Source organism: Scardinius erythrophthalmus, assembly GCF_964197995.2.
Source record: "Scardinius erythrophthalmus genome assembly, chromosome: 1".
Classification (NCBI taxonomy): Eukaryota; Metazoa; Chordata; class Actinopteri; order Cypriniformes; family Leuciscidae; genus Scardinius; species Scardinius erythrophthalmus.
In genome coordinates this window covers 30,321,808-30,347,175 of record NC_138221.1, presented here as the reverse complement: position 1 = coordinate 30,347,175, position 25,368 = coordinate 30,321,808, and the positions used below count along the sequence as shown (strand labels likewise).

The following is a 25,368-nucleotide window of genomic DNA, read 5'->3' as shown; positions in this document are numbered from 1 at the left end:
TCTTGTCGTTGCTCCTGAACTCCTGTAAAATAACGAAAAGAAAACACACAATCTCAAAAAGAGACAACAGTATTTTCAGGTAAGTTTAGGGTTGAAGTACAAGGTCAATATATCACAGTTTTATGTGATTATTTCAAACAGTTAAAACTGCTAATCAGCAAAAAATGCAGTTGCATGGATTTAAAATGTGTTTTGTAAGAAATTGTTGAACAGTTTTATTGTGCACATATTGCCATTGGAGTGATATATTTAGTGTTTGTGAGACGCTGTTGTGTTTCTGGTTCTTCACTAGATCTACTAGATCATCAGAGGGATTTGACTGAATCAAGATGCTGTTGATCATTGAAGCTCTTCTTCTCATTTTAGCTGCTCTAGGACAGGTAAGCTTGTGTTCTAATATGAATATTACAGACATTAATACTGACTGATGATTAATACTTATGATTTCTGTTTCTGCAGGACCACAGCGCTGCTGCAGGACAGATATTTCCATTGGATATGGCACCGAATTCTGTCGATGACTATTATTACGGCTGTAGAGAGAAAATGGCATATCTGGTGAAGACAAAATATCTGAAAAAGGAAATCAACAACTCACCTAAATATAAAATTAGTTGGAAATTAGGTGAAAACTTTGTCAAGTTCCCAAAAGATTACCTGACAAGGAATCAGTTAATCGCCATTTATATGTACAGTGATAATAATATATATAACAGTTTTAATCCTGACACCCGTAACGGTAAAAACTATTACAAAAACAAGACATATAGATGGTATTCACTTTACTTTCTGTTAACAGAAGCAATACAGATTCTGAAGAAAACACAAAATAAATGTTATTACACTTATCGTGGTACAAATGCTGAATTTAATAAGTATGTTCTGAACAAAGAGGTTCGATTCGGCTCATTTTCATCCTCCTCTCTTGATCCTAATGTAGCACGAGGTTTTGGAACTAAATCTTGTTTTGAAATCTACACTTGTAAAGGTGCTGATGTGACAAAATATTCAAAGTATCCTAATGAGAGAGAGGTGCTGATTCCTCCATATGAGAAGTTTAGAGTCACTGCTGTCAGAACAAGAACATATCAGCCAAATCTCTGGTGTGACACTGTGTACACTTTGAAAAGCACTGGAAAAGTAAGTTACCTGAACTGTGCTGTGGCTTTCAAGAAACCAAAGTACTATTGATATTCACTGAAGAAAAAAAGTGCTATAAAAAAATAAAGTGCTATAAGTAAATATAAAAGAAGACTTCCTCTCAATTTAGTTGAATAATTCTTTGTCAGCACAATTTTTTGTTAATGTATTATTGTTTTGAAATAAACATTCTGAAATAAAAAACAAAATGTATGAGACCCAGTTCATTGGACTTAAAGTGATTTGATATTAATTAATGTATTAATATCCATTATTTTTTCCATTTACACTTACATGTTACACTTAAACAATTTTAGTGCTTGCCATCTAGTTAACTGCCAGCAATAGAATTGTAACTGCTAAATGACTTTCTGAGCGCAGTGCAGAGTGAAAATATTGGTTTAGTGGTAGAACAAAATGAACCAAAAGAAAGTTGCAGAATGCAGACTGCTTAAAATAGGTTGTGCAAGGTACACCCTCAGTTACATCTGAACCATGATCATTTTAAGAAAGTTGGTTTTTAAAAAGTTGAAAAAGGGTAACTTTTCTTAAATTGATGTTGGGGTTTAATTATTATTATTATTTGTTTAAGTGTTCCTAGAATGATGTACATGTAATAGATGTGCACAGTCATTCCACTAGGGGGAGTAGGACTGATATTTATCCTTGTAGATTGAAAGAGTTTAATGGGGAAACAATTTATATATATATATATATATATATATATATATATATATATATATATATATATATATACTAGTTCTATAGCCTGGAATGATTTACTTTGTTGGATAAAGCAGATAAAAGTTGAAAGTGTTTATTTTTTTTAATGGTCCCATTAATAATTAATTTACAGGCGATGTATTGTGAGATGTGCGACTTGATGATGATTTCTCTCCATATATGATCTGTATTTCCATGTTTAGACATAGAGGACCACAATGGAAATAAGCCTTTGGCTTTTTGTGTATATTAATAATAAATAATAAAGCAAGCAATATACAGTATATTCCCAATACACTCAGAAAATTATTTTTTTGCTGATTGTTCAATTTAACTGAATTAAATAAAGGTTTTTACATAATATTTTTTATCTTGCAGAGGAACTTCTGTGATGTTCGAATTGTTGTGGTTTTCAATGTGCAGAAGAGTGACGCTTGTGGATTTTGATATTGTACAATTTATCCATACCCAAATTAAAGACTAAAATTACATACTAAAAATACAACTGCAAAAAAAAAACTGTATATAGACACTGCACTTATAAACAACAACTGTCACTCATTTTCTTTTGCAGTCATATTCTGTGAAATGTGTCTGGAAATTTCACAATTCATGAGACAGCTTTGCCCCCTGCTGGCCAGATCTGGCAGCAACCCATTTTACACATCCCGCTGTTGTTTTGACAAAAGCAAAGTTTGGCAACACTGACATTATAAAGATTGCTATTCATAATCATATCAGATAAGATGAAATGGTGTTGGCTGGTAGACTATACCTTTGTATTTGGTTTTGAGATTAACATTGTTGTTGTTGTTACCAGCATAAACATTATTTTGTGAACCTAGCCAACGCACGCCAAATGTCTTGCTATGCAAACTAAACGTTTTTTCTGTAAAGCCGAGCTGATGTTACCGTGACTGTTGTTTCCCTGTTTGGATCGACGTTCATTTGAACAACATTGTGACTTCAATCTGCTACCATGGCGTCTTCCACAGCAAGTAGCGTGACCGTATTTTATTCATGATATTAACACGCGCAGATGCATGACGGAAGTATTCAGTTTCCCGCGAAATCCGTCCCGACAGCTCTAAAATACAATAATTATTATAGGCTTACCGTAGTTATTCAGGGTAAGGCAAGAACACAGATTGGAATGTAGATTGATGTACTCACTCATTATTTTTAATTTTGTTGTTAAAAAAAAAATGCTACATAGTTATTTTGTAAATAAAATGATGTGCAACATGATGGCCATTCATGTTAAAACTAAAGTTTACTCTTATGATTATTTCTAACCATTTTATGCAAAGAAATAATAAGCATAAAGATCATTTCAATCCATATCTGCTTGTGCAACACAATTAATTTAAATCCTAAATCTTAATTTGTGTACATCTCTCATATAGCAATGCAATATCATATACTGTTATCATCCAGTAAACTATTGCCATTTTCAGGTTTGAGTTTTCCCAAATTTAACATTTACCAAACATTTGTATTGATACCGTGTAGTTAATATGTTTGATCATGTGGAAAAATAAAAAAACAACATCACAAACTATGTCTACTGTGATATTTATTTCCTTTTCATATAAAAAAGGCTAAATTACTATATTAAATAAAATAAAATGGAAAACACTGATTTTTTTTTTTTTTTTTTAAACTTGGTATAAGTTTCTTGGTGTGAGTTTCTCTGGTGGCCTAAAAAGAGTACAGTAAAATAAAATGCACTGTAGCCCAAAGCATTTGGATACTGAAATCCAGATTTCAGCCATTTCTCAGACGTTCTCAACCTTGATAATGTTCAGCTCGGACTCGTGCGGTGAAACCGGAAGACTAGAGGACTGGTTAGGAGGGCTGCACGCCTGGAATGATCCCTCTGCACTGGTGGAGGGCATGTCTCCCGATTTACTATCCATCCCTGTAAAGGAGTCTGTGTGTGGCTGTGAATACGGGAGTGTGCTGGGCGAGTATGTTTGCGTGTGGGACTGAGTGAACGTCGACGTGCGTGTTTGAGCGTGGGTGAACGGGGGCCCGCTGGAGGTAGGGCACTGCTGAAACCCGTTCATGGTGGGTGGGCTGAGCTGGTCCAGAGAGAACACCTCGATGCTCTCGAGACCAGAATCGTGGATCTCGTTGTATCGCGTCTGGGCTTGGCTGCACTGAGCGTAGGCGCCCTGGCTGGTCGCGGTCTGGCTGAACGGTGCCGAAGAGGCCAGCGAACAAGACGCAGGAGCGCATGAGGACTGCAGAGGGTCGAATTTGGATGCGAAATCCTGCAGGGTGCTGAGGATCTGCCTCTGGACTTGAGTCTGCTGGGCTTGTTCTCTCTCCAGTCGGCCTTGTTGATCCACCATCATCCTCAACGCCAGGCCCAAACTCCTCAGCTCTGAGCCCAACGACTGGATCTGCTCCTGCAGGGTGCTCACGGCGGCAGGGTCCAGGACGCTCCGCTGGGGAGGAGCAGGAGGAGGAGGAGGAGGGGAAGGCTGGTTGGGAACGTGTTGGACCCGTGCAGAGGGGGATGCATTTTGGGATGTAGCCCCAGAGGTGGCCGGGTCAGGGAGGCGGATGTCGACACGTGGAGGGTGTTGAGGAGCGCGAACAGGAACACCCACACGCTGGTTCATCCATCTCCTGTGAGGACTGGCTCCTTGGTGCAATAATCTCTGAGAAATAAAGATTTAATTAAGCCATCCATCACATATATGGGTAAGAAAATGTGATCAGCCAGACCCAAGGCTCAGTTTAATAATAATGATTAGTAGAATTAGTAACATACATTTTTTAAATGTATATTATAATTAAAATTTTTAAAAATGGTTTTGCATATTGGTTATGGGACACTTAACCAAAAGATATTATTTGTTGTACAAAATGTTTTATTTTTTTCATCTCTAATCTTAATAGTATTGGATTTATGATGATGCTTCATAACTCACCATGTTTGGAGGTCTGGCTGTAGTGAGGTCATAAGAAGCTGCCTGTGGTAAAACAAGCTTTCTCCCATCAGGACCAGAGAAGAGGGACGGATCTCGTCTCACTGACAGCGACACCTGCTGGCCGGTCTGAGGACCGCTGTCTCTTACCTTCAGAAGGCAACACATATATATAAAAATAAATAAATAAGTATATATATAAGCCTTTTTATAAGTTATATATATTTTTGCCATTGTGTTTTTTATGAAAAATAAGCACATGCCCCCTTTAATGTGCGCATTTTACATTTTCTATTGACTGTAATTTTTACTGTAAAGAAACATAAATTACAATGCTTTTAAATCATTTAAAACAATACAATTTAAAGGCAACAAATATACCATGGTGCATAAATATATTACAATTTAAAAAAAAAATCCCATTGCTGTAAAATTTTTTATTTTATTTGTTTTGCTTTAAAGTCATGAGGATTAAAGAAATGTGCTTGATTTTCATGAAAATAAAGTCACAATGCACAGTATTATGACCAAAAAACACAGAAAAAAAAAACAGTAATACTGCGCAATATTATTACAATTCAAAATAATAATTTTCCATTTTAATGTTTTAAAATGTAATGTATTCCTGTGATCAAAGTTAATTTTTCAGCATCATTACTCCAGTCTTCAGTGTCACATGATCCTTCAGAAATCATTCTTATATGATGATTTGCTGCTCAAGAAACATTTCTGATTATTATCAGTGTTGAAAACAGAATATTTTGGTGGAAACTCTGATACAGTTTATTTTTCAGGATTCTATGATGAATAAAAAGTTCAAAAGAACGACTTTTGCAACAATATAATGTCTTAACTGTCACTTTTGATCAATTTAATGCATTCTTGCTGAATAAAAGTATTAAATTCTTTTAAAAATATATATATATTGTTAGTACAATCCACCCACCCGCGCTCTGTGGAGCAAAGCCTTATCCAGGAGTCGTTTGCGAGCCACTAGCACAGGATTGGCAGGTGAGGGTGTGTGTCGTCGTCTAATGTAAGAAGCGCCACTCATCGCTCCAGTCCCGACTCCCGAGCGCGGCCCTTGGATCCCAGCATTCTGCGATCCCTGTGCCAAAGAGGTCACGCTGACAATCCGGATGTCCTCGTCTTTCTCCCCACCTTGAGCCTCCCTCCTTCCCGCCGGACCCGTCCCGGAAGACTGTCCTCCTCTGGCATCCGAGGAGGACCCGGCCTGCTGGGAAGCAGCGACTCTGGAAGCTTCTCTGAGGAGGTTCCTCAGCTGCTGATCGCTCCAGCCGACCCGCCGCGTCTCGGAGCCTGCCGTCGGCCCCGTGAGGCCGCTGTTCCTAGCGGCTCCGTCCTCCTTCCGAGCTCTCCCTTGAAACTCCTTCAGGAAAAGGTAGATGGCCTGCGCAGACACCTTGATGTTCTCCAGCTCCAACACGGCTTTGATCTTCCGGAAGCTCAAACCCGCCTCCCGCAGCTCCACCACCTTGCGCTTGGCAGCGTCGTCCAGTCGGCCCATGCTGGACAACACAGTAATGACACACTAAAAAGTGGGTCGGCTCAAGCAGATCCTGAAATAAATGCAAAAACACGGTTATGTTCGGAATTAAATATTATATGTTTGAAGTCTTTAAAAATTGCTTGGTACAATAATAACAAATAAGCCCTGTAAAAAATTAATGTTAACCATCACCTCCATTTTTACCATACATCCTAGATGCCCACTGAAGTGCTTCGGAACGCGCGGCTTTGTTTGATGCGTTGACGTAATTTCCACTGAAAAAGGAAGATAATGCGGGACAGATTGAATGGCCCCTCCCCCTTTTCAAATAGCCAATAGCGTTTAGGTTACCTCACAGACTGCAAGTCGTACTTGACAGCACCATGGAAGCGAATCTGAGCGCTGATGATACGTTGGATTCAACAGTAGAGGTGTGAATAAATTCTAGCCATTTCATTCTTAACCAACATTCAGTTGGAAAACGGAATAAAACTCGAGCGTTTGTGCATCCGAACACAAATCTCCCAACTCATATTGCTCTGTGTCAACGGTCGCTTTGGCCAGGTGGTATTTATAGCATAGTGGGCGGAGCTTTAGATTCTAGAGATTATTTGATTGGACAGAAGATGTGATGAGAAGCTGAAGTCCGCAGTGATCCATTTTAGCGGAAGTGAGATACTGTGTGTTTTTAATGCTTAATATCTCCTAAATGCGAATTTTGTCATTGTTTTGGAGCACAACAGCTTATTCATGACCTTAAGCTTAACATTATCATACTAAAAGCTAAAAAGCGTACATTTTGATTTCAGGGGGCCTTTAAGGTTGGCCTCGTTTAAAGAAGACACTGAGATTATTGCAGAATTGAAATCATCAATAATAAAAGCTAAAGAAGTTTAAGATTACTGTAAAGCAAATGTACTGAACTAAACATGTTTATTCTATATAAAATACATGGGCAATTTCACAAAATAACTTGGACTACAAAGTCTAGACATGTTGTGTTCCCAATGTGAGGTTGATATCACAAAAAATAAGTTTTCATTTGATGAATTCTGAGTGTTTAAGCTTTCGAATGATTTCTAATTTATGATGATTACTAAAGTATGTGATAGGGGAAAAAAAAGCAATAAAAAAGTGGGATGCTACTGGGACACTGACAGACAGTTAACAGGCTAAGTAAGAATAATAAACTAGGATTTTTTTTGGATGTAGTTGATAAATATCATTTATTAAAATATTGTAATAACCCTGTTATTTTGTGTCAATGCCCGTGTTATAATGTTGAATAAGTTGACCAGACAGGTCCTCCGCACAGACCTTTGTCCAGCTTCATGTCCATACCAGCGTGATGAATTGATCTTCAAGCAGGATGAATAATTGAATGCTCTCGATCCCAATCTGAACTATAATGCTGCCTGAATCATAAAGTTCATTGTTTATTCATTGGTAAGAGGAGAACTGTCATACTTATATAAACATAAACATTAATCTTTCCTTTTTTGGTCAATGCCTCTCATATTGAATCCCATTTTTGTTTCTCAAAAGAATGAAAGACTACTATACTTTGTAATATATAATATACTGCATGCATACTTAAAGATAGTAAGCTAAGCAAGCACTGTTTCAAGATAAATGTTTCAAACAGTAACGTTCAAAACTGTTAAGCTGGTCTGCCAGTCTAACAAGTGTCTTAAATCCTGCAAAACAATCTAAGCACACCAGTATGAGGAGCGAAACACCTCCACAGCTGCTTTAAGCTGTTTGTTCAAAAGGTTTAGACAAGCTGTCATTTTCCAAACACCACCAAACAGGGAACAAGTTCAGATTCATGTAGGGACCATGCGTAGTGATCTAGTGCACTCAGAACACAATAGAAATCAAGCATTTCTCACCTACTACTGCGACTTTGCTGTTCAGTTATGTATGTTTGATGCGACGATGTGCTCCATTATAGTCACATGACGACGCTCGCATCCATATCCATAACGTGCATCTGATAATGTCAACACAATAACAGTAAGTGTCGATGAAACGCACACATTTGTGGTTTACTTTGTGTTGTGATCATTGGAATCACACACGCCCCGCCTCCTTTCGACTGTCGCATGGATAGCGTCATCATGCCTGCGCCCTCACGCAAACGTCGTTAAGACGCGACAGCTGTTGAGCTCGGCGTTGAATGTGTCGCGCGCTGCTCATTTATCATGTAAGTCTGAATGTTTATTATGATGATCAATAGTTATAAATTGCGACTGTTTTTTTGTCTCGTATATGGGTTTGTGTGTATGCAGAGAGATACTAGCCCCGTTTCTTATCATTAACGTTAATCGTCGATATTTTGCATATGTTGGGTTAATATCGGCGGGGTTAGCATTAGCTCACCGCGTTGAATGAAGAGAATCAGTAAACGTAGTTGTTTTTAAAAACAAAGCCTCAAATGTTTCGGATTTGTGTTATATGTATTGTATGTCATAAAATATCGAGTTTTATACTTTTAAGGCAGGAGTTTGCAGTGCGTTTGTCAGTTTGCACATTTAATGTCCTTGTTGGTAACGTAAATGTATGTATGTAAATGTATCATAGCATCACTTTCTACTTGAATTGAAATTATTCTTTTTGCATTCTAATCTAATGATAATTTTTTTGGAAATAATCTTAAAGTACCTTTTTTGGTCTTAAAGATAAGGATCTTAAGTATAAAATCACGAAATTGTGTTATATAGGCCTACAATACAAAAATGAATGCATAAAATACAACTGACAGTACAAATATAAAACATTTTATTTAAATTTGTAACTTACAAGGTTTGATTACTAAAATGTGGAAAACGGTTATGAGGATCATAATGATGTTCAGTTATTCAATCAGTAAGAAGTTGTAATGTTCACAATTATCTCGGTTTGTTGCATCTTATGAACTTTCTTGAAGTGCTTGTCGTGATTAATATTAAAAATGTTGTTAATCGTTTCCATCATATTTCTGTCACAGATAAAGGAGTTTTAAAGGGTTAGTTCCCCCAAAAATGAGAATTCAGCCATTAATTTCTCACCCTCATGTCGTTCCAAACCCGTTAGACTTTCGTTCATCTTCAGAACACAAATGAAGTTTTCCGAGAGTTTTCTGTCCCTCCATTGACAGCTAAACAACTACCACTTTCAAGCCCAAGAAAGGTAGTAAAGACATCATTAAAGTGATCCATGTGACTCCAGTGGTTTAATCTCAGTATTATGAACTGACACGAGTGCTTTGCTCATAAAAAAAACATAATCTACCACTTTATTTACAAAAAAAATTAAATCCAACACTGAATCACATGCATGAATGTCTGCTCTCGCATCAGTAGAACACGCAAGCCTCATATCTGTATTAGTATCGGTGATACTGGCCTTCATTCACAAAAAGATGCCATTAAACAAGTATTACCGTCTTTGTTGTTTCTACATTAACTGTGAAATTATTACATTGTAAAATATATAAATTAGATATAAACCTACAAAAATTTAAGTGTTTTTAATTGTGATTAATCATGATTAATCACAGAGAAAAATTGTGATTGAGTAAAAAAAAAATTGAATCGACTGAAATAAACATGAGGGTGAGTATTTAATGACAGAATTTAAATTTGGGGTGAACTATCCCTTTAAGAACTCTGCTTCACATTGTACATTCGCTGCCAATGTCCCAATGCCTAATGTCCCTTATAAAGTGTTATTAAATAAACATATTTTTCCCCCTCAAGCTATATAGGCTTTAAATATAGTGTGCAAAAAAGTGTGATATGGCATGAAAAACACATTAAAGCTTGGAACCGAGTAAAACTGCATTACATTATGACTGATAGCTCACTAGTTTGAGACGCGTCTATGGAAAACCAATAGTTTATCAGCATTTTTCCTATTGTTTTTCTCTCTTCGCACAGGGCACCATCTCCAACCAAGCGCAGAGAGCGTTCAGAGGACAAACCCAGGGAACGAGGGAAGGAGAAGCCTGCTGGGAAAGAGGGAGCGGAGAAGGATAAGGAGAGAGGCAGAGACAAGATCCGGAAGCGGCGCAGTAACTCCACCGGGAGCAGCAGCAGCAGGTCAGTAACTGTTTACATGCTCCCTCTTAATGACATTATAATGAGATATTGATATCAAACCATACCACATAAAAACACAATACTTAGATCAAATTGGTGTGATTTAAGCTCATAATGGTAGAAACATAATTATTGTAAAATATGTGGCGTATGCTGATTTAAATAACAATAAACAGGCATGTAAACACTTTAAAGGCACATATTCCTCTCTGACCACAGCGGATGATGTTGTAATGCGACTCATGCGCAGGTTTGTGAAATTAGTAATAAAGGAGGCCTCACATTTTGGGGGTGCAGAATAAACTGATTTCATGTTGACAAAGTTGTGCTACATGAATATAATGCAGTGTTGATGGTCACACACATTGAAATGAAGTCATTTAGGCACGTCACCGAAAAGATCCAATACATCCACTGAAATGTTTTGCAATTCACTTAAGTATCCTTGCATCTGTAGATTAAAACACGCCTACTGTATGTGGGTTAATTTGTGCTGTGTGCGCATTGACGTATGTGAATCATGGTGATTAAAAAATAATCACAATTCATAGTGAATAATCAGAATAATGAAAATTGCGTGTAAATAGGAGCAAAAACACATTTGTTCGCGTCATGTATGATTAAATCATTACTCTTATTATTGGAAATAATCACATGTAAATGTATGTTATTGTTTGATACATTGCGTCAAGGTTAACCCTTTAAGTCAGACTCTAGCAAGGAGAGTTAAAAGGTAGGTATTGTTTGATAGAAAACTTTTTACATTTTTAAGGGGGGGGGAATACATTTGGACATTCTTATGCTTAGAAACTGCTGATAAAAGACAGGATATTTTTATTTTATTTTAATTTTACTTCTCTTTCTTATTTGACATGCAATAACTCAGGAAGGAAAAAAGGTAGGAGGACAATTCTTTTTTTGGTGAAATTCCCCTGCATCTGATTCTGGATCAAATTTTGTGGTGATAAAGTAATCAAAAGTGACAGCATTTGGAACCAAATGGCGCTTTTCCACTGCATGGTGCGGTTCGGTACGGCTCACTTTGACGTGTTTGCACTGCATGGTACAGCTCAGCTCGGCTCACTTTGTGGTGCAACATCCACCGGAGTATTATTTGTTAGAACTAGGGTTGGGTACCGAAACCCGGTTCCGACGTAAACGGTAGTAACTAGACCTAATAAAAACGAAACTTTCGGTGCCTGACGTTTTTTTTACCGTCCCCTATAAAACATCTCGCGGCACGAATGGTCCAATAATAAAACATCTCCAGTAAACCAGCGTAAAGCGAGCCGAGTCGTGCCACGCCGTACCGCACCGAGCCGTATCATGCACTGGAAAAGCGCCAAAAGTACCCTAAACAAAGCCCTTGACACCTGGAAGGCATTTATACAATTGCAATGAATTATGTTGATTTTGGATTCATTTCGATCAGGAGCATCCACTTAGGAATGATTTGTCATTTTCTGCAATCAATACACGTTTAATGAAGTTACAAGCTTAAATGCCATGTGAAAGCTACATTTGATTTTACTTGGCAACTTGTGCGCTTGTGGATTTTTATGTTTTATAACTCCATGAGAGAACATCTTTAGATCCAAGTGATGGATTATGGTGATTTTGGGCTCTTTTTAATCATGAGAATCTGCTGTAAATAACGCTGTGTAGTTTTCACAAACTGAGCATGTTTCATGAAGTTACTGTGCGGTACACTTCAGGTTTCTAGGGTTAAATGTGTCTAATGATGCGTTTTTCATCTGACTTCAGATCCAGGTCCAGTTCCAGCTCCAGCAGCAGCTCTGGATCCAGTTCGGGCTCGTCCAGCGGGTCCAGTTCTTCTTCTGGTTCCAGCCGCTCCGGTTCATCCAGTTCCTCTCGTTCCTCTAGTTCTTCCGGGTCCTCCGGGTCTCCCAGCCCAGGCCGCCGTCGTCATGACAATCGGCGCCGCTCACGATCAAAGTAGGTTCCTGGCTTTTTTACTTTCTTGTGATATTAACCGGTTAATGCCTGGTTGTGCCATTGTCACTGAACGTGGGTTTGCGCTTTTAACCAGGTCCAAATCACAAAAACGGACTGATGAGAAAGAGAGGAAGAGGAGGAGCCCGAGCCCCAAACCCACCAAACTTTATCTGGGAAGACTCACCAGGAACGTAACCAAGGTACAGTTGAAGATCACTGTGATCTTTAAACGATTAATCGTGCAGCTCTACAATCACAATTCAAACACCCACGTGATCTTATTCCTAAATGACAACGTTGTGTCTAACGCCTGTTTCACATTGCAAGCATCAGCGGTGCGTGAACAGCATATGTTGTCGCTGCCCATGTTAATGAATGAGAGGGTTGGTCGTCATCCTTCCTTTGTGAACGCTCTCATTAAATGATATGGCTGCGACAAAACTCGTGCTGCTAATGCTTGAGATGTGAAACTGTTTAGTTAACCCTTGAAAGTACAATCATCACACTGCAACATTCAAATCTGCATTAGTGCTGATTCGGAGAAAGCATCTACCATGTAAATGTACTGTATGAAACAGTCTTTTCAACCACACATTATCGTCATTTATGTGTTACAAACATTTAAATGACTGGATAAAACCTTACTGGGATAAAAGTTTATAGTTTGGGTATAAACACCGATGACTACCAGGAGGTGGCGACAAGTGAGTGTTTAAAAGAAATATTTGTCACTGAATTGGTCATTTTAATGATTTATTCACAAATGCTTATTCATCCAATAATGAAAAGTCTTTATGAATGAGATATTTACTCCATATATATTTTTTTTTAATTATTCAATTCAAATGAATATATTTCTTAAAGAAAAGAAAAAAAAAACAATGAACATTTTGTAAAACCTCTTATTTAGTTTATTTTTTTTATTTTTTATTATTATTATTAGATATAAATTCAGATTATCAATTTGCGTCTGTAGATTTAATTTACAACCCATATCTTTAAAGGCTGTTTTCTGAAAATGATTTTGTCAGAAATCTCCGCCTCCAGTTCAGCAGCATTTATACATCAAACTTTACAGTTTTATTCTCATCGATACTCTGGAAGTTTCTTCATATCATTTGTCTGATTTATATAACACTTTATTCCAAAATCATGATGATCTTTTTTTTCTGGATTTAGACAGTTTTTTCTGATTAATGGATTAATGGAACATTTATCCAATGTTCAGATTTCTAAAACTTATGCAAATGTAATTGACGACATTTGCAAATTCCAACATTTCAGAAAACTTTTTCAGGGATTTAACAGCAGTATTCAAGACATTCAGAATTTTATATATATATATATATATATATATATATATATATATATATATATATATATATATATATATATATATTACAAAAAGTATGAAAATTAACATGTTTTTTTTTGTTATTTATCTAAATGTTTTAAGTGTTGAATATAGATATGTATTCCTGAAAATTGCTACTCCTTTAATGCTTTGTGCTTCTGTACTCGGATTTCCTATAGGAACATATTCAAGAGATCTTTTCAACGTATGGCAAGATCAAGATGATTGACATGCCTCCAGACCGTTTGCACCCTAATTTGTCAAAGGGTTACGCTTATGTGGAATATGAGTCTCCAGAGGACGCCCAGAAAGCCCTGAAACACATGGACGGAGGTAAAAAAAAAAAAAAAAAAGCAACTTGATTGCATAATTTCTAGGGTTATTATCGTTAATTGTTAAACGAGGAATCGGACCGAGAAGCACAACACACTTGTAGCCAATCAGCAGTAAGGGGCGTGTCCATGAGGGAGGAGATAGAGGGAGATCTGAAGAAAGAGAGATGGCTGAGAGACATTACAAAAGAGAAATGCTCTGAAGGAATATTACTGGAAGAATAAGGGTTATGATCAGGCAAGAGCTTTAGGACCCGTGTTAATAGAAAAGATTTCCCGCGCTGGAGAGACCGAAGCAGGAAGGCCTGAAAACAGATGCAGAGGTTGCGTTGTTTCTCCTTAAGTTTTGTTCTCCTTGTTTGTTCGTCATATCTTTTTTTTTTTCGTGGAACGTTATTTTGCTTAGCTTCAGTTATGGTAAAGACACATCCACTCTTGCACTGACAGAAAGGAGGGGTGTGTTTATTCGGGTTTGTGTTTCTCAGAAATTGCTTACTGCACCTTTAACATCAACTAACTATGAGCAATAATTATACAGCATTAAGTAAGGGTTATTATATTTGCATATAAGCGGGTTAATGCCCTTCGAGGTGTCCATTGTCAGGTATTAATGGACGACGGCGAGGCGTGAACCGTCTGACGCGCAGCGGAGTCCATTTGCCTCCGCCGAAGTCTATTAATACCTGACAATGGACACCTCGAAGGGCATTAACCCGCTTATACCATGGTCACTTGCCAAATTTTTAAAACATTAGTTTATATTTGAATTAGTTTTACAATCGAAATCTAAAGTTTTTACAAACAATAACTTTGTTTCCCTGGTTACACCTGACGGTTTATTTACTAGGTGTCCTCTATCACTTTTTAATGGACACCCTGCAGCCAATCAGAATCGAGAATTCACCCAGACCATGGTATAATCTTTGTTAATGTTAATTAAAATACAGTTGTTCGTTGTTTGTTAATGTTAGTTTAGTTAACTGTTACAACTTCTGATTTTATTGTTAGTATTAGTAAATGAAGATATTTATGCTATAGAAGTATTGTTTATTGTAAGTTCATGTTAACTAATATTATGTTGTAAAGTGAATATTGTAAAGTGTTACCATTCAAATACTATATATATATATATCATAAAAATAATATTATAATTTCAGCAAGTTGCCAAGGCAACATTTCTCATTTTCATTTTGTTAAACATGAAGTACTAAACTAATTGATTAATGAATAAAACTGAAATAAAAACAAGACCTTGATAGACATATAATAAGTAATGACAAATGCAAAACAAAATTACAAAAAGTTTAGAAATTAAAATGTAATTTTATATATGGTAACACTTTACAATGTTTCATTTGTTAACATTAGTTAACTACATTAGTCAACATGAACTAACAAATAATACTAAAACAACATTTACTAACACATTTTTAAAATCAAATTATTGTATTTAACATTTGTAAATGCACTGTGAACTAACATGAACCAACAAGGAACAATTCGATTTTTGTCAAATTAATAATAATAATAATAATGTTAACAAATGAGACCTGATTGTAAAGTGTTCCTGAAAACCCTAAAATAATACGTCACTGAATCTAAAATAAGGCTGATCAGTGGAGATGGGTTTGTAAGAAGGTGTTTCTCACTCTCTCTGTTGCTTTCCTCAGGTCAGATCGACGGTCAGGAAATCACAGCCACTGCTGTCCTGCCTCAGAGGATTCGACCTCCCATGAGAAGACCGTCCCCTCCGCGCCGGATGCCTCCTCCGCCTCCCATGTGGCGCCGCACGCCGCCTCGCATGAGGAGAAGGTTGGCTTTTAAACTGTTTTAAGTCTGACTAGGATTTTGTGTTTTCTGTACAGGCCGACCAATCTATCCGGCCTAAATTGAATTTTAGTCCACACTTCGCACCTGTTTCCAAATGTCCGATCTGTCCTTTCATCTTGTGTTTGTTTATTCGTCCTCGTACTAGACAGGCTTTCTGCCTTTTATGTGTCTTATCAGTTAATAAGCTCATGCACGTCTATGATTTATCTTTGCCAAAGCTGACAGTTCGTTCTTGCCTCAGGTCTCGCTCTCCACGTCGACGCTCCCCGGTGAGAAGACGCTCTCGCTCCAGGTCTCCGGGTCGCAGACGACATCGTTCTCGCTCCAGCTCCAACTCGTCCCGTTAGCCGACGCTCCATTCTCACCAATGGCTTCTCCTGACGGCCCTTTCATATTTTAGCTGGAGATGACAAATAAATTGTCTCTTTTCTTTTCTCTAGTACCCCCTCAGGATTGTACGTAAAAGCCTAGTCTTATAACATCATTGAAGTTAGGGTGGGTGTGCTTGGTTTTTTATTGCGTCTGTGTTTGTACACTCACTGGGATTGTGCTACATGCTTCATTTTACTGTTATTTGTTTTGTAATGTGCTTTTTTTTTTTTTTTTTGAGAAACTCAGCTTTTTACCGGTTTATGTTGTGTGATTAAAATGCATGACCTTTTTTATCCAAATGTTTGCATTTTTCATGGAATTGTTTCTGTTAGTGACATTAGCGGTTCCTCAAAATTCATCTCTCCACATCACCACCTAATCCTGTAAAATCTGATGATCTGTAAGATTGAAAACAGAAAAATCAATAAACCAGTTTAACAAGTAAAATCCTCAGTAGTCATTTATGTTGTTACAATACAAACCTACGTTACTCGTAGTTTTAAATTATTCCTTAAAGGGGGGGGTGAAATGCTCATTTTCACTCAATCTCCTGTTAATCTTGAGTACCTATAGAGTAATATTGCATCCTTCATATCTCCAAAAAGTCTTTTGTTTTATTATATTTTTAATTGAAAGATTGACTGTACCGAGTCTTTCCAGAAAAAAACTAGCGGCTGGGGGGGGGGCCGTGTGGGCGAAGCTAAAGCTGTGCTAACGCGCCGAGCTAACAACACAGAGACATTTGTTCAACAGTTTTACTCACCGTTCCAACGCACGACCGCGAACCTTTATCATTGTGACTGCTCGATCCTTAAGCATTAGACGATTTGCAAATCCGTCGATCTGGGCTTTGTTTATAAAACAAGCATCGTCGAAATGCAGGGAACAACAGTCTTACACAACTCCGTTTATGCTCAGGAAAACAAACTCCATCCACGGGTTCCTTAACGCTGGGTTCTTTGGGAATCTGTGCAGGGTTGTCTTGCCCTGGCAACCAAAAACACACTTCTTTGGTGACATTGACTTCCCAAAAGCCGGGCAGGGCGGTTTGATGACGAAATGCTTTCACTCTCTTGCTCTGGTTTACGAGTGTGCGCGCGCCCGCGATCTTACCGGAGAAGTGCCCTTAGGACCCATATAAGGAAATTCCGTTACATCTGACGTCACACATACCCATACTCGAAAAAAACTTTCCGAAACTTGTAACAAACCGGAAGGAGTATTTTTGGAACAAAAATACTCGTACGTTTGAAGTTTGTACTTCAAACGTACAACTTAGTTTTTGAAACTTTGTCCATGTTTAGCATGGGAATCCAACTCTTTACCAGTGTAAAAAACTCCGTATGCATGAAATAGCATTTCACCCCCCCCCCCCCCCCTTTAACTAAGTCTTCAGTTATTTTATACCTGTAAAGCCTGAATAGTGTATTGAAGCTATAGACACAATCTAAAATCTTTGTTGAGCATCATCTTTAATACATCAGGCTTTTATAGCTCTCATACGATGGTACGCTGAGAAATTGGATCTCATAATCGAGACTTAAAGGGGACTGTAGTGCTGGGCGGTTTGACCAAAAATCAACATCACGATTTTTTTCTAAATTATACCGGTTTCACGGTTTTTTTTTTTTTTTTTCAAGCATCATGGGTGTTAACCACATTTTCTACTGAGTGAGAGAGGAAATACTGCAGTAGATTTACTTATAATGCCATATTTTATTGTCATGAGTGAATATTATAGAAAAAATCCACACTAATATTAATAATACAGGTTTGCAAGGCTGTTTACAAAGAGGTGCCAGCAGGACGCGCTTTCCAGCGCTTTCCAGTGGTTTCCCCGGTAACGGATGTACACAAAGCAGCAACGCTCATAAACACTGCTTTATCAGGAAAGATAAAGAAAGATTCAATCGTAATAACAAAGAAACTTTTCTAAAGACCGTCAGTTCACTTCAGATACGTTAATACAGTATAAAAACACGCGCGCCGCGAGAAAAAAGACACTCTCACCCCCACACGTCTCGTGCCCATTCTAGTCAATGCTTGTGTTTCAGATCGAAGCTTCCCAGAAGCGGCTCTCCACGCCGCTTCGCTAAATATAGGCGCCAAGTCTATTTTGACGCACCGCGTGGAGGACGGAATAAAACCTTGTCGCAGCTGTAATGCGCCGCAGACGTGTGTTGTAAATGAGGGGTGAGACTGTGTCGCGCAGCGCCGCGTTCCGATTAAAGCGACATACACCGGTATTGCGGTATATTAAAAATTCATATCGTAACAAAAATAAACACCGGTATTCGGTATGAACCGGTAAACCGCCCAGCACTAGGGGACTGTAAGTAGGAATTTCTCCCATCTAGTGGTGAAATTGTATTTTGCATTCAAACGAATAATGCTCTCCAGCGCCTCACTTTTTCAAATGCGCGTTGCATCTACGGTAGCCGTTACGTACCAAAAAGCTATGACAGGATGTCTTATAATAGCACTTCGAGTTTTTCTTCGGTGAACAGGTTTGTTATTTAAAACAAACTGAAACTTGAATCAACGAAAAAAATAATGTTACAGTATAAATTACTGACTGTGAAAAACATTAACTATGGTAGTTAGTAGTAATGCCGCCTTTATTCGTTATATTTTTGAAGTACATGCATTGTTATCATCATCCGTGCCTTCTCTGTTACTTTACTCAATAACGTTAGCTGCTAATCATCAAAGAGCCTGTTTAACTTACTATGAATAGAATAGATAACTTATAACTATAAATGTTCTACTGTCTATAATATAGTTCACAACAAAGCAATGAAAAAGAAGCTTGTATTTAAGACCATAACATTGACTTACCTGACGAGAAGAAAGCAGGAAACTTCAGCATCTCTTTTGAAAGCTTTCTCCTGCATTAGCTATCCCGACATTAACCCTTGTTTTTGTAATCTCCGGTCACGTTTCCTTTTACGGTCTATTTTGGACTTTTTCGACGACGAGGACTCCTTATCCTGTGACTCATATGTATGTATGAATGAACGGTGTATAAATAACCGTACAGTGCATCCTTTTAAACTTGCCGCGGCAGTTTCAAGCGCCTCTCTCTGCTCTGCTCCTCCGCTTCTGTTGACTTCAGTCACGTGACGCTGGCTCTGAACGAAACGCGTTGTGGAAACGCGTTGGCCTAGTACTTTTTGTCCCTCTCTGCTATTATAGTTTTTCAAGATGGCGGAACTACATGGAAGCCTCAGGCGGGAAGGAAGTCGACCGGAAGTTGAAGTCGGCCGGGTGCCAACATCTTGTAGCAGAACTTCACTTGCGTTAGCATCCCATTGACTCCCATTCATTTTGGCGTCACTTTGACAGCGAATAACTTTACATCTGAGGCGTTTGAAGACTCCATTTGTCCATTATTTATTTCTAAAGATACACGATTGCATCTCCTTTCGAATACAACATTCAAATTACTAGACAAAAAATTATATCCTGAGAAAAGTGGATTTTGATATGTATAGCGCCATAGACCTCCATTCATTCTGCACTCGTCCTGTGAGCGCCCCCATATGGAATCAGAGTGGAACTGCAACCAGTTCAGAAGCCGGAAGTGTACTGAGAGTGAAACTTCTCCCCTTATTAGACTCAAGGTGCGTTCCATTCGACAGGGTCCCTACGCTGTGTTCACTGCTCCCTACTCCCTGAGGACACGGTATATCAGTTGAAGTGGACTTCACTGACAATAACCGCTCATTTGGAATGCCCTGCAAACGTCATCAAAGAAAATCAACGACGGGGTCGCGCAGATAATGATATAACAAATATATATAGGACTATATTCATATTTTAATTTTTATTTACTATCACATTTAAAATATCACTTTACTTCACAAACTAGCTAAGCTGGCTGCATTCACTGAGGTAAATTATAATCATCAAAAATAGTAATATTCATAATATTCAATATAAAATGTAATATTCACAAGAATAACCGTTAAAAATACTGTCATTTGTATAACAATGGTGAAATGTTTGAATAATTACACACATACGTAAACTCCTCCATCATTAGTTATGACCGTTACTGGTGACGACGTGATGCGTGCAATGACAGTTGGGCGATCGTCGCTCTCCACTTCCTGTGAAGTGATGTATCGATGTTCCCTTATTCCCTATGCCGTGCACAGTGCCCTTCGAACTGAACATGTTCGCTCCCTTCGGATTGGAATCTCACTTAAGATGGCGGAATACCCTGTGAAGTCCACTTCGCAGTCCACTTACGGTCGAATGGAACACACCTATTCTCTGTTAATGCTATAAGGTTATGCTACTGACAGTACCAAGTCTGCGCCTGTACAGGGCCTTGCGCTAAAGTGACAGTTGATGATGTAAAGCCAATCAAAAGTTCCTATTTTTGCCCTTAGAAATATTACAATAGTTAAAAGACATGGCTACAAGTGAGACTGTGTATCGTGATTCTGTACTATTCTGCTAGTTGAGAATGTACTAACTTAATATTACTCTGAGAGAGTATGTGTGACAGTGATTTATGTGCACGTTAGTCACTCTTTTTTATAGTCTATGGTCCGTCAGCGCGGCATTGCTCGTCAAGTTCGTAGAGAACCATTTTTAATTCTGATTTTGGCCGCCTCTCAAATGGGTTAAACCATAGATATATTGCCTATGAAGTTCAAGTAAATGCGCTAGAAAATCCGCGCTCATTCATGGATGTGCATTTATAGCATGGATGGAAAAAAGCGCCGACACCTGCAGGATTTCACCAGACGGTACATAGCCTAAGCATATTATAATCTATTTGTTCCATGGGAGCAGAACGAACGAGCCTTTATTGACGTTTTTAAATCTGAAAACTCCAAAAAGCAACGAAATTGTCAGACATCCATTAGTGCATGTTCACAGAGGAAAACAACTGAAATACAGCGCTGGTTGTTCTCTCGAACGATACTCGACGACAACGACGGTATCCTAAGCCGTGGCCCGTGGGCGAAGTAATTGGTGTATTAAATTGTATGAAATAATCCCGAAAAAAAGCACAAAACACTGCAGAGATGGCAAGTTCAGCAGCTAACATTTGCTGAGGTGAAGTGACGGCTAGTAGTAACCATAGGTAGTAACAGCAGACAAACGGCTAGCATTGACATCAGCGGCAATCCACCCGTCACTCAAGTGGCCATTGGCCACACCCTTTATTATGCAGAACTTTAAATATTAATCAACTAAACGGATGCGTTATAAAAAAATTCACCCCCCTCACAGTTGTTATGAAGGGCAAAATTAGCTGTATAGACCAAAGCCACATAGAGATCCAGGCTGTAAACATGTTTTTTTTTCTGCTGTAAAGTTGTGGTAATTTTAACAAGGGGAGATACAGATTTGATTCACTTCTGCAGCCAGCCTAAAGCGGCCAGTTGATGAATTGCAGTTTAACTCACTTCCGTGTTGGTTTCAAGAGAGAGACGGGGAGGTTGCCGCTTGGGCATAACTTTAGGGAGTGCTGTGAAGAAGGCGGAATCTCATGCTAGCCTATTGCTAGCCTCTCTGAAATTGTCTCCCAATAAGAAAAGTTTTCCAGTGCCGGAAATAAGCGGGAAGGCCTGAAGAAGGACGCCGAATTGTGTCTGCTCCATATGTAAGTAACATTGGTTTTGCTGTTTCACTAACCGAGATAAGCTGTTGTTGTAATGTTAGCTCTAGTAAAGACAGTTTTGAATTTCATTGTTTGTCTGGAGCTGCTGGCGACTAGCAACTCTTGCTTGTATAAACACTTGTGTAGCCTACTGTATGTTCAATTTGTTCCTTGCTATTCATTGGTCTTCTTTGCTTTATGGACCCTTTTCACATTTCCAGGGTTTTCAAATGCACAAGTTGTCTTAGTTGGATAAACATCATAGTTGGATAAACGTTATAGCTGTGAATCGTAGACGAAAGCGAATATAATTTTTGTATATTTTCTCTAAAATCAAAAGAAAAAAATCCACAATAGTGGATAGGGAGATATAGAGATTGATTACAGCAGTCAAATTTGCTGTGACTTCCTCAGCCGTTTTATATATTTTTTTTTAAATCACCCTGGCAGCAGCATTAAGCCTAATTAATTTTTTTTTTCATTTACTGCCAAGGTGTATTGATTTTTTTTTTTTTATGAAAATATTTTAAAAAGTGCCAATTCTGCGATGTTGAGAACTGCATCATCACAGCCCGTGAAAAGGCTCAATTTATCACAAAGAATTATTTTGCTTCATGTTCGTGCATTTTGGTAGCCTGGAAATCCAGACCTAAATCTGAAAGATTAATGGTCTGCCATCAACTAATGAAAATCGGCCAGCTCGAGGGGCGGCACCAAGCATGCATTTGAAAATCTCACTGCACACAATTGGCTAACACTGCGACCAATCACAAAAAGCCCCATACGCTTACCAGCAGAGCTAACTGGTAGATTAGACTCTTACCGTATCCGGTCGGCAAAACAGCAAAAACGCCCTTCTTGCAAAGGAACGATTCGAGCGCCGTCTTCTGTTCCTCTTTTAGATAAAAAGTCTAACTCGTTCATTGTAGTGGCCAAAGCCGTTTCAAACAACTGGTGTTCATCCACAGCCATCTTGCAATGTTTACTAGAATGACTTTGACGTCACAGCACTGTCGTCATATTTAGCTCACCTCTGGCCCGCCTACTGTATATCAGATAACCCGATGTGATTGGTGCAGCTCGGATACAAGGGCATATTAAATGAGCATCATTACTCGATGCCAGAGTAAACTCGCTGAGCAAATTCAACTTGTGCTCTCGCGAGAACTCTGGATTTCCAGGGTAGCATTTTTGGGACGGAGCAATAAAGGGAGGGGTGTGTTTATATGGGTTGATTTCAAATATCAACAGTGTTTCTACTCAGAAATCGCTTAAGGCCGTGTGTCCACCAACGCATTTTTAGCCAGCTGAAAACATTAGGCGCTCTGAGTCTGCTGAAACCACCTAGCTGTGAGCGCTTGAGAGCGTTTTTGGCAGCATTGCGTTTTTTTTTTTTTTTTCAGTTGATACAGTTTGCTTGTTATGATACGGAATATCCACAAAAGTGTTACTAGTAAATCATTTCACACATATTTTGTTTCTGTGTTGATTCTATATTAAAATGTCAATACAATGTAATGTATTTTCTCTGGCTCTTGTTTTAAATTATTTTGTTCCGTTATTATGCTTGTTGTTGTCATCTGTTGACATTGTACAAGCAGAATGTGGTGGTTGGTCGGTGTGGTATTAGTCCCGCCCCTCCTCCACTGTGATTGGACGGTTGGGTAAAAAGTGACAGTGATGAGCGCTGCGTTTTACCCAAAGTTCAACATTCTCCAACTCTCGGCGACCTGTAAAAAACGCCGAACGCTCAGCGCTTCAGAGTGAAAAAGACGCTCAGCACCTCGTTATGCTCATGGCGTTTTAAAAACACGGCGCACCCATTGAAAACAATTGAAAAAATACGCCAGCCACGTGAAAAAACGCTTTGGTGGACACACGGCCTTACTGCACCTTTAAATGCATAGTTTTATGATCAGAGCTCTGTAGATTTTAAACATATAATGCAGTGCAATACAATGATGATTAAGAGATGAACAAATAAACGTTCCTCAAAAGCCGGATGGATCATATGTGGTAGCCTACTCACATTTATGATTATTCTAAAATATTACTAACAATATAAAAGGCATACAGTATAAGAATCAGTAAAGATTTCACAGCAAAAAGACATGTATCATAACCTGAAGCTGGATGTTTTACAATTACACTAAACAGCCTTTTACTTGCTAAAAACTTATCAGTCAGACAACAGAAGGCATGTAGTAGATTGTGTGCAACAGGTTTTTTGTTGATTATTTAGAAATTCATGTATTTACAGCTCAGGTGACTGGCTCAAAACAATTGTCAAAAAAGATGCACACGCCATTGAGCTGAATGGGAATGTTGACAGCTTATTTAAGGAGCAGATGGGGAAAATATGTAAATTTCATGCTGAGAGCCCTCAAAAATAATTGGTCACTGGTGAAATAATAAAATACAGTGACATTTGTGCAATAAGCGCTAAAGCAAAGCAGGCAAACCTTTGAACGGGCTGCTCAGCTGGGTTTCTGTCCCACTTCATTTTATTCAGCCATTAACATGGACATTAAAACAGCACTTTATCAGCAGCTGTTCCCCGGGGCGGACAAGCCCAGGCGCTCCACGTCTGGAAATGAGCTTGTGTATCTGTGGCCTGCTGGAGATTGACTCATGTGTGTCATGGGTAATGAGGCATGTTGGGTGACAAGCTTGTGGCTGTCAGGCACAATAAACAATAAATAGTGAAAATTGGCCCTGGACAAAAGGCATCCTTTTTCGGCTGCAGATGAGGTTGAATGTCGAGTGATGGATTGTGATTCACATGACATTGAGTTTGCTTGTGCACCAGTTTTAATGTACTAATTACTTCGAGCTACTTAAGTGCCGTGCCCAAGAGTACTATTATTATTGATCAAGAACATTATCTAAAATGGGTATATCTCACCAAAACTGTCCAGGCCATATTTCACCTCAGAATCAATAGAAGAAGAAAAAATGTAAGTCTTTTTAGCACCATTAAGATTTTGCTGAATCCGTTGAAGGAAAGTATAACCCAAATGAATGAATAAATAAGTAAATAATTATTGATTGATTGATTGATTTGTGATTGATATGTGTTCTATTGTAATTTCGTGTCATTATTGGTAATACAAAAATAAAATAAATATTTTAATTTTAAATAAATCATCATTGATGTATTTTTTGCATTAAGAATTTGAGAAAAAAAATGTTTTATCTTTTTGTCATTTGTCATATTTTTCATCAACAGATTCACAACACTGTGTTTTTTTTTTCTTATTCTAATATAAGTTCATGTGTGTTTATAATCATATATGTGGGTGATTCTATAATTGCAGATACATTTGGTGTCCAATGTAATTTTTATTTTTTTATGGTCATATGTTTAATTATTGTAATTATTTGTTACTCATTGTCATGGATCACAAGTTGTTACAAGTCATAACATATTTTCTGTAAAAAGTGTCTTGTATAGCTGAAAATCATGATTTCTTGTTGTCTGAATTATCTGTGTATTTTTTTTTTTGGTAA

The 25,368-nt window shown here is 38.1% G+C and overlaps 3 protein-coding genes across 5 annotated transcripts; 2 read left to right on the top strand and 1 right to left on the bottom strand.

Annotated features, from left to right (window-relative positions):
• Nucleotides 1-329: 329 nt before the first annotated feature.
• LOC308704755 (NAD(P)(+)--arginine ADP-ribosyltransferase 2-like) lies at nucleotides 330-1,228 on the top strand (the record flags this gene model as incomplete). Its single annotated transcript, XM_081389297.1, has 2 exons — nucleotides 330-380; nucleotides 460-1,228. 2 exons carry the CDS (start codon nucleotides 330-332, stop codon nucleotides 1,189-1,191), a joined length of 783 nt encoding a protein of 260 aa, XP_081245423.1. The 3' UTR covers nucleotides 1,192-1,228.
• Nucleotides 1,229-3,013: 1,785 nt separating this feature from the next.
• LOC308700150 (uncharacterized protein) lies at nucleotides 3,014-8,438 on the bottom strand. Of its 3 annotated transcripts, none has more exons than XM_081381570.1 (5): nucleotides 8,205-8,438; nucleotides 6,505-6,587; nucleotides 5,749-6,382; nucleotides 4,806-4,952; nucleotides 3,026-4,532 (listed from the first exon to the last, which is right to left on the bottom strand). In XM_081381570.1, the coding sequence occupies exons 3-5, from the start codon at nucleotides 6,328-6,330 to the stop codon at nucleotides 3,642-3,644; spliced, it is 1,620 nt and encodes a 539-aa protein (XP_081237696.1). In that variant the 5' UTR covers nucleotides 6,331-6,382; nucleotides 6,505-6,587; nucleotides 8,205-8,438; the 3' UTR covers nucleotides 3,026-3,641. The 3 variants fall into 3 exon arrangements, with proteins under 3 accessions (XP_081237694.1, XP_081237696.1, XP_081237695.1); XM_081381569.1 differs by lacking the exon at nucleotides 6,505-6,587 and adding an exon at nucleotides 7,630-7,727 and having other exon boundaries at nucleotides 8,205-8,407; XM_081381568.1 differs by lacking the exon at nucleotides 6,505-6,587 and having other exon boundaries at nucleotides 3,014-4,532; nucleotides 8,205-8,429.
• Nucleotides 8,318-16,681, top strand: rnps1 (RNA binding protein S1, serine-rich domain). Its single transcript, XM_081381599.1, has 7 exons — nucleotides 8,318-8,518; nucleotides 10,233-10,394; nucleotides 12,159-12,350; nucleotides 12,445-12,550; nucleotides 13,884-14,037; nucleotides 15,707-15,848; nucleotides 16,108-16,681. Coding segments are annotated over exons 1-7 (864 nt in total). The 5' UTR covers nucleotides 8,318-8,516; the 3' UTR covers nucleotides 16,214-16,681.
• Nucleotides 16,682-25,368: the final 8,687 nt, after the last annotated feature.

Excerpts from the sequence above, each read along its gene's own strand:
- LOC308700150 (XM_081381570.1), bottom strand. The coding sequence starts at position 6,330 with ATGGGCCGACTGGACGACGCTGCCAAGCGCAAGGTGGTGGAGCTGCGG. Across the intron at positions 4,953-5,748 it reads CTTTGCTCCACAGAGCGCGG|GTAAGAGACAGCGGTCCTCA; the intron begins GTGGGTGGATTG and ends TGCCTTCTGAAG. Across the intron at positions 4,533-4,805 it reads CAGCCAGACCTCCAAACATG|AGATTATTGCACCAAGGAGC; the intron begins GTGAGTTATGAA and ends TTTATTTCTCAG.
- rnps1 (XM_081381599.1), top strand. Across the intron at positions 12,351-12,444 it reads CGGCGCCGCTCACGATCAAA|GTCCAAATCACAAAAACGGA; the intron begins GTAGGTTCCTGG and ends GCTTTTAACCAG. Across the intron at positions 12,551-13,883 it reads TCACCAGGAACGTAACCAAG|GAACATATTCAAGAGATCTT; the intron begins GTACAGTTGAAG and ends GATTTCCTATAG.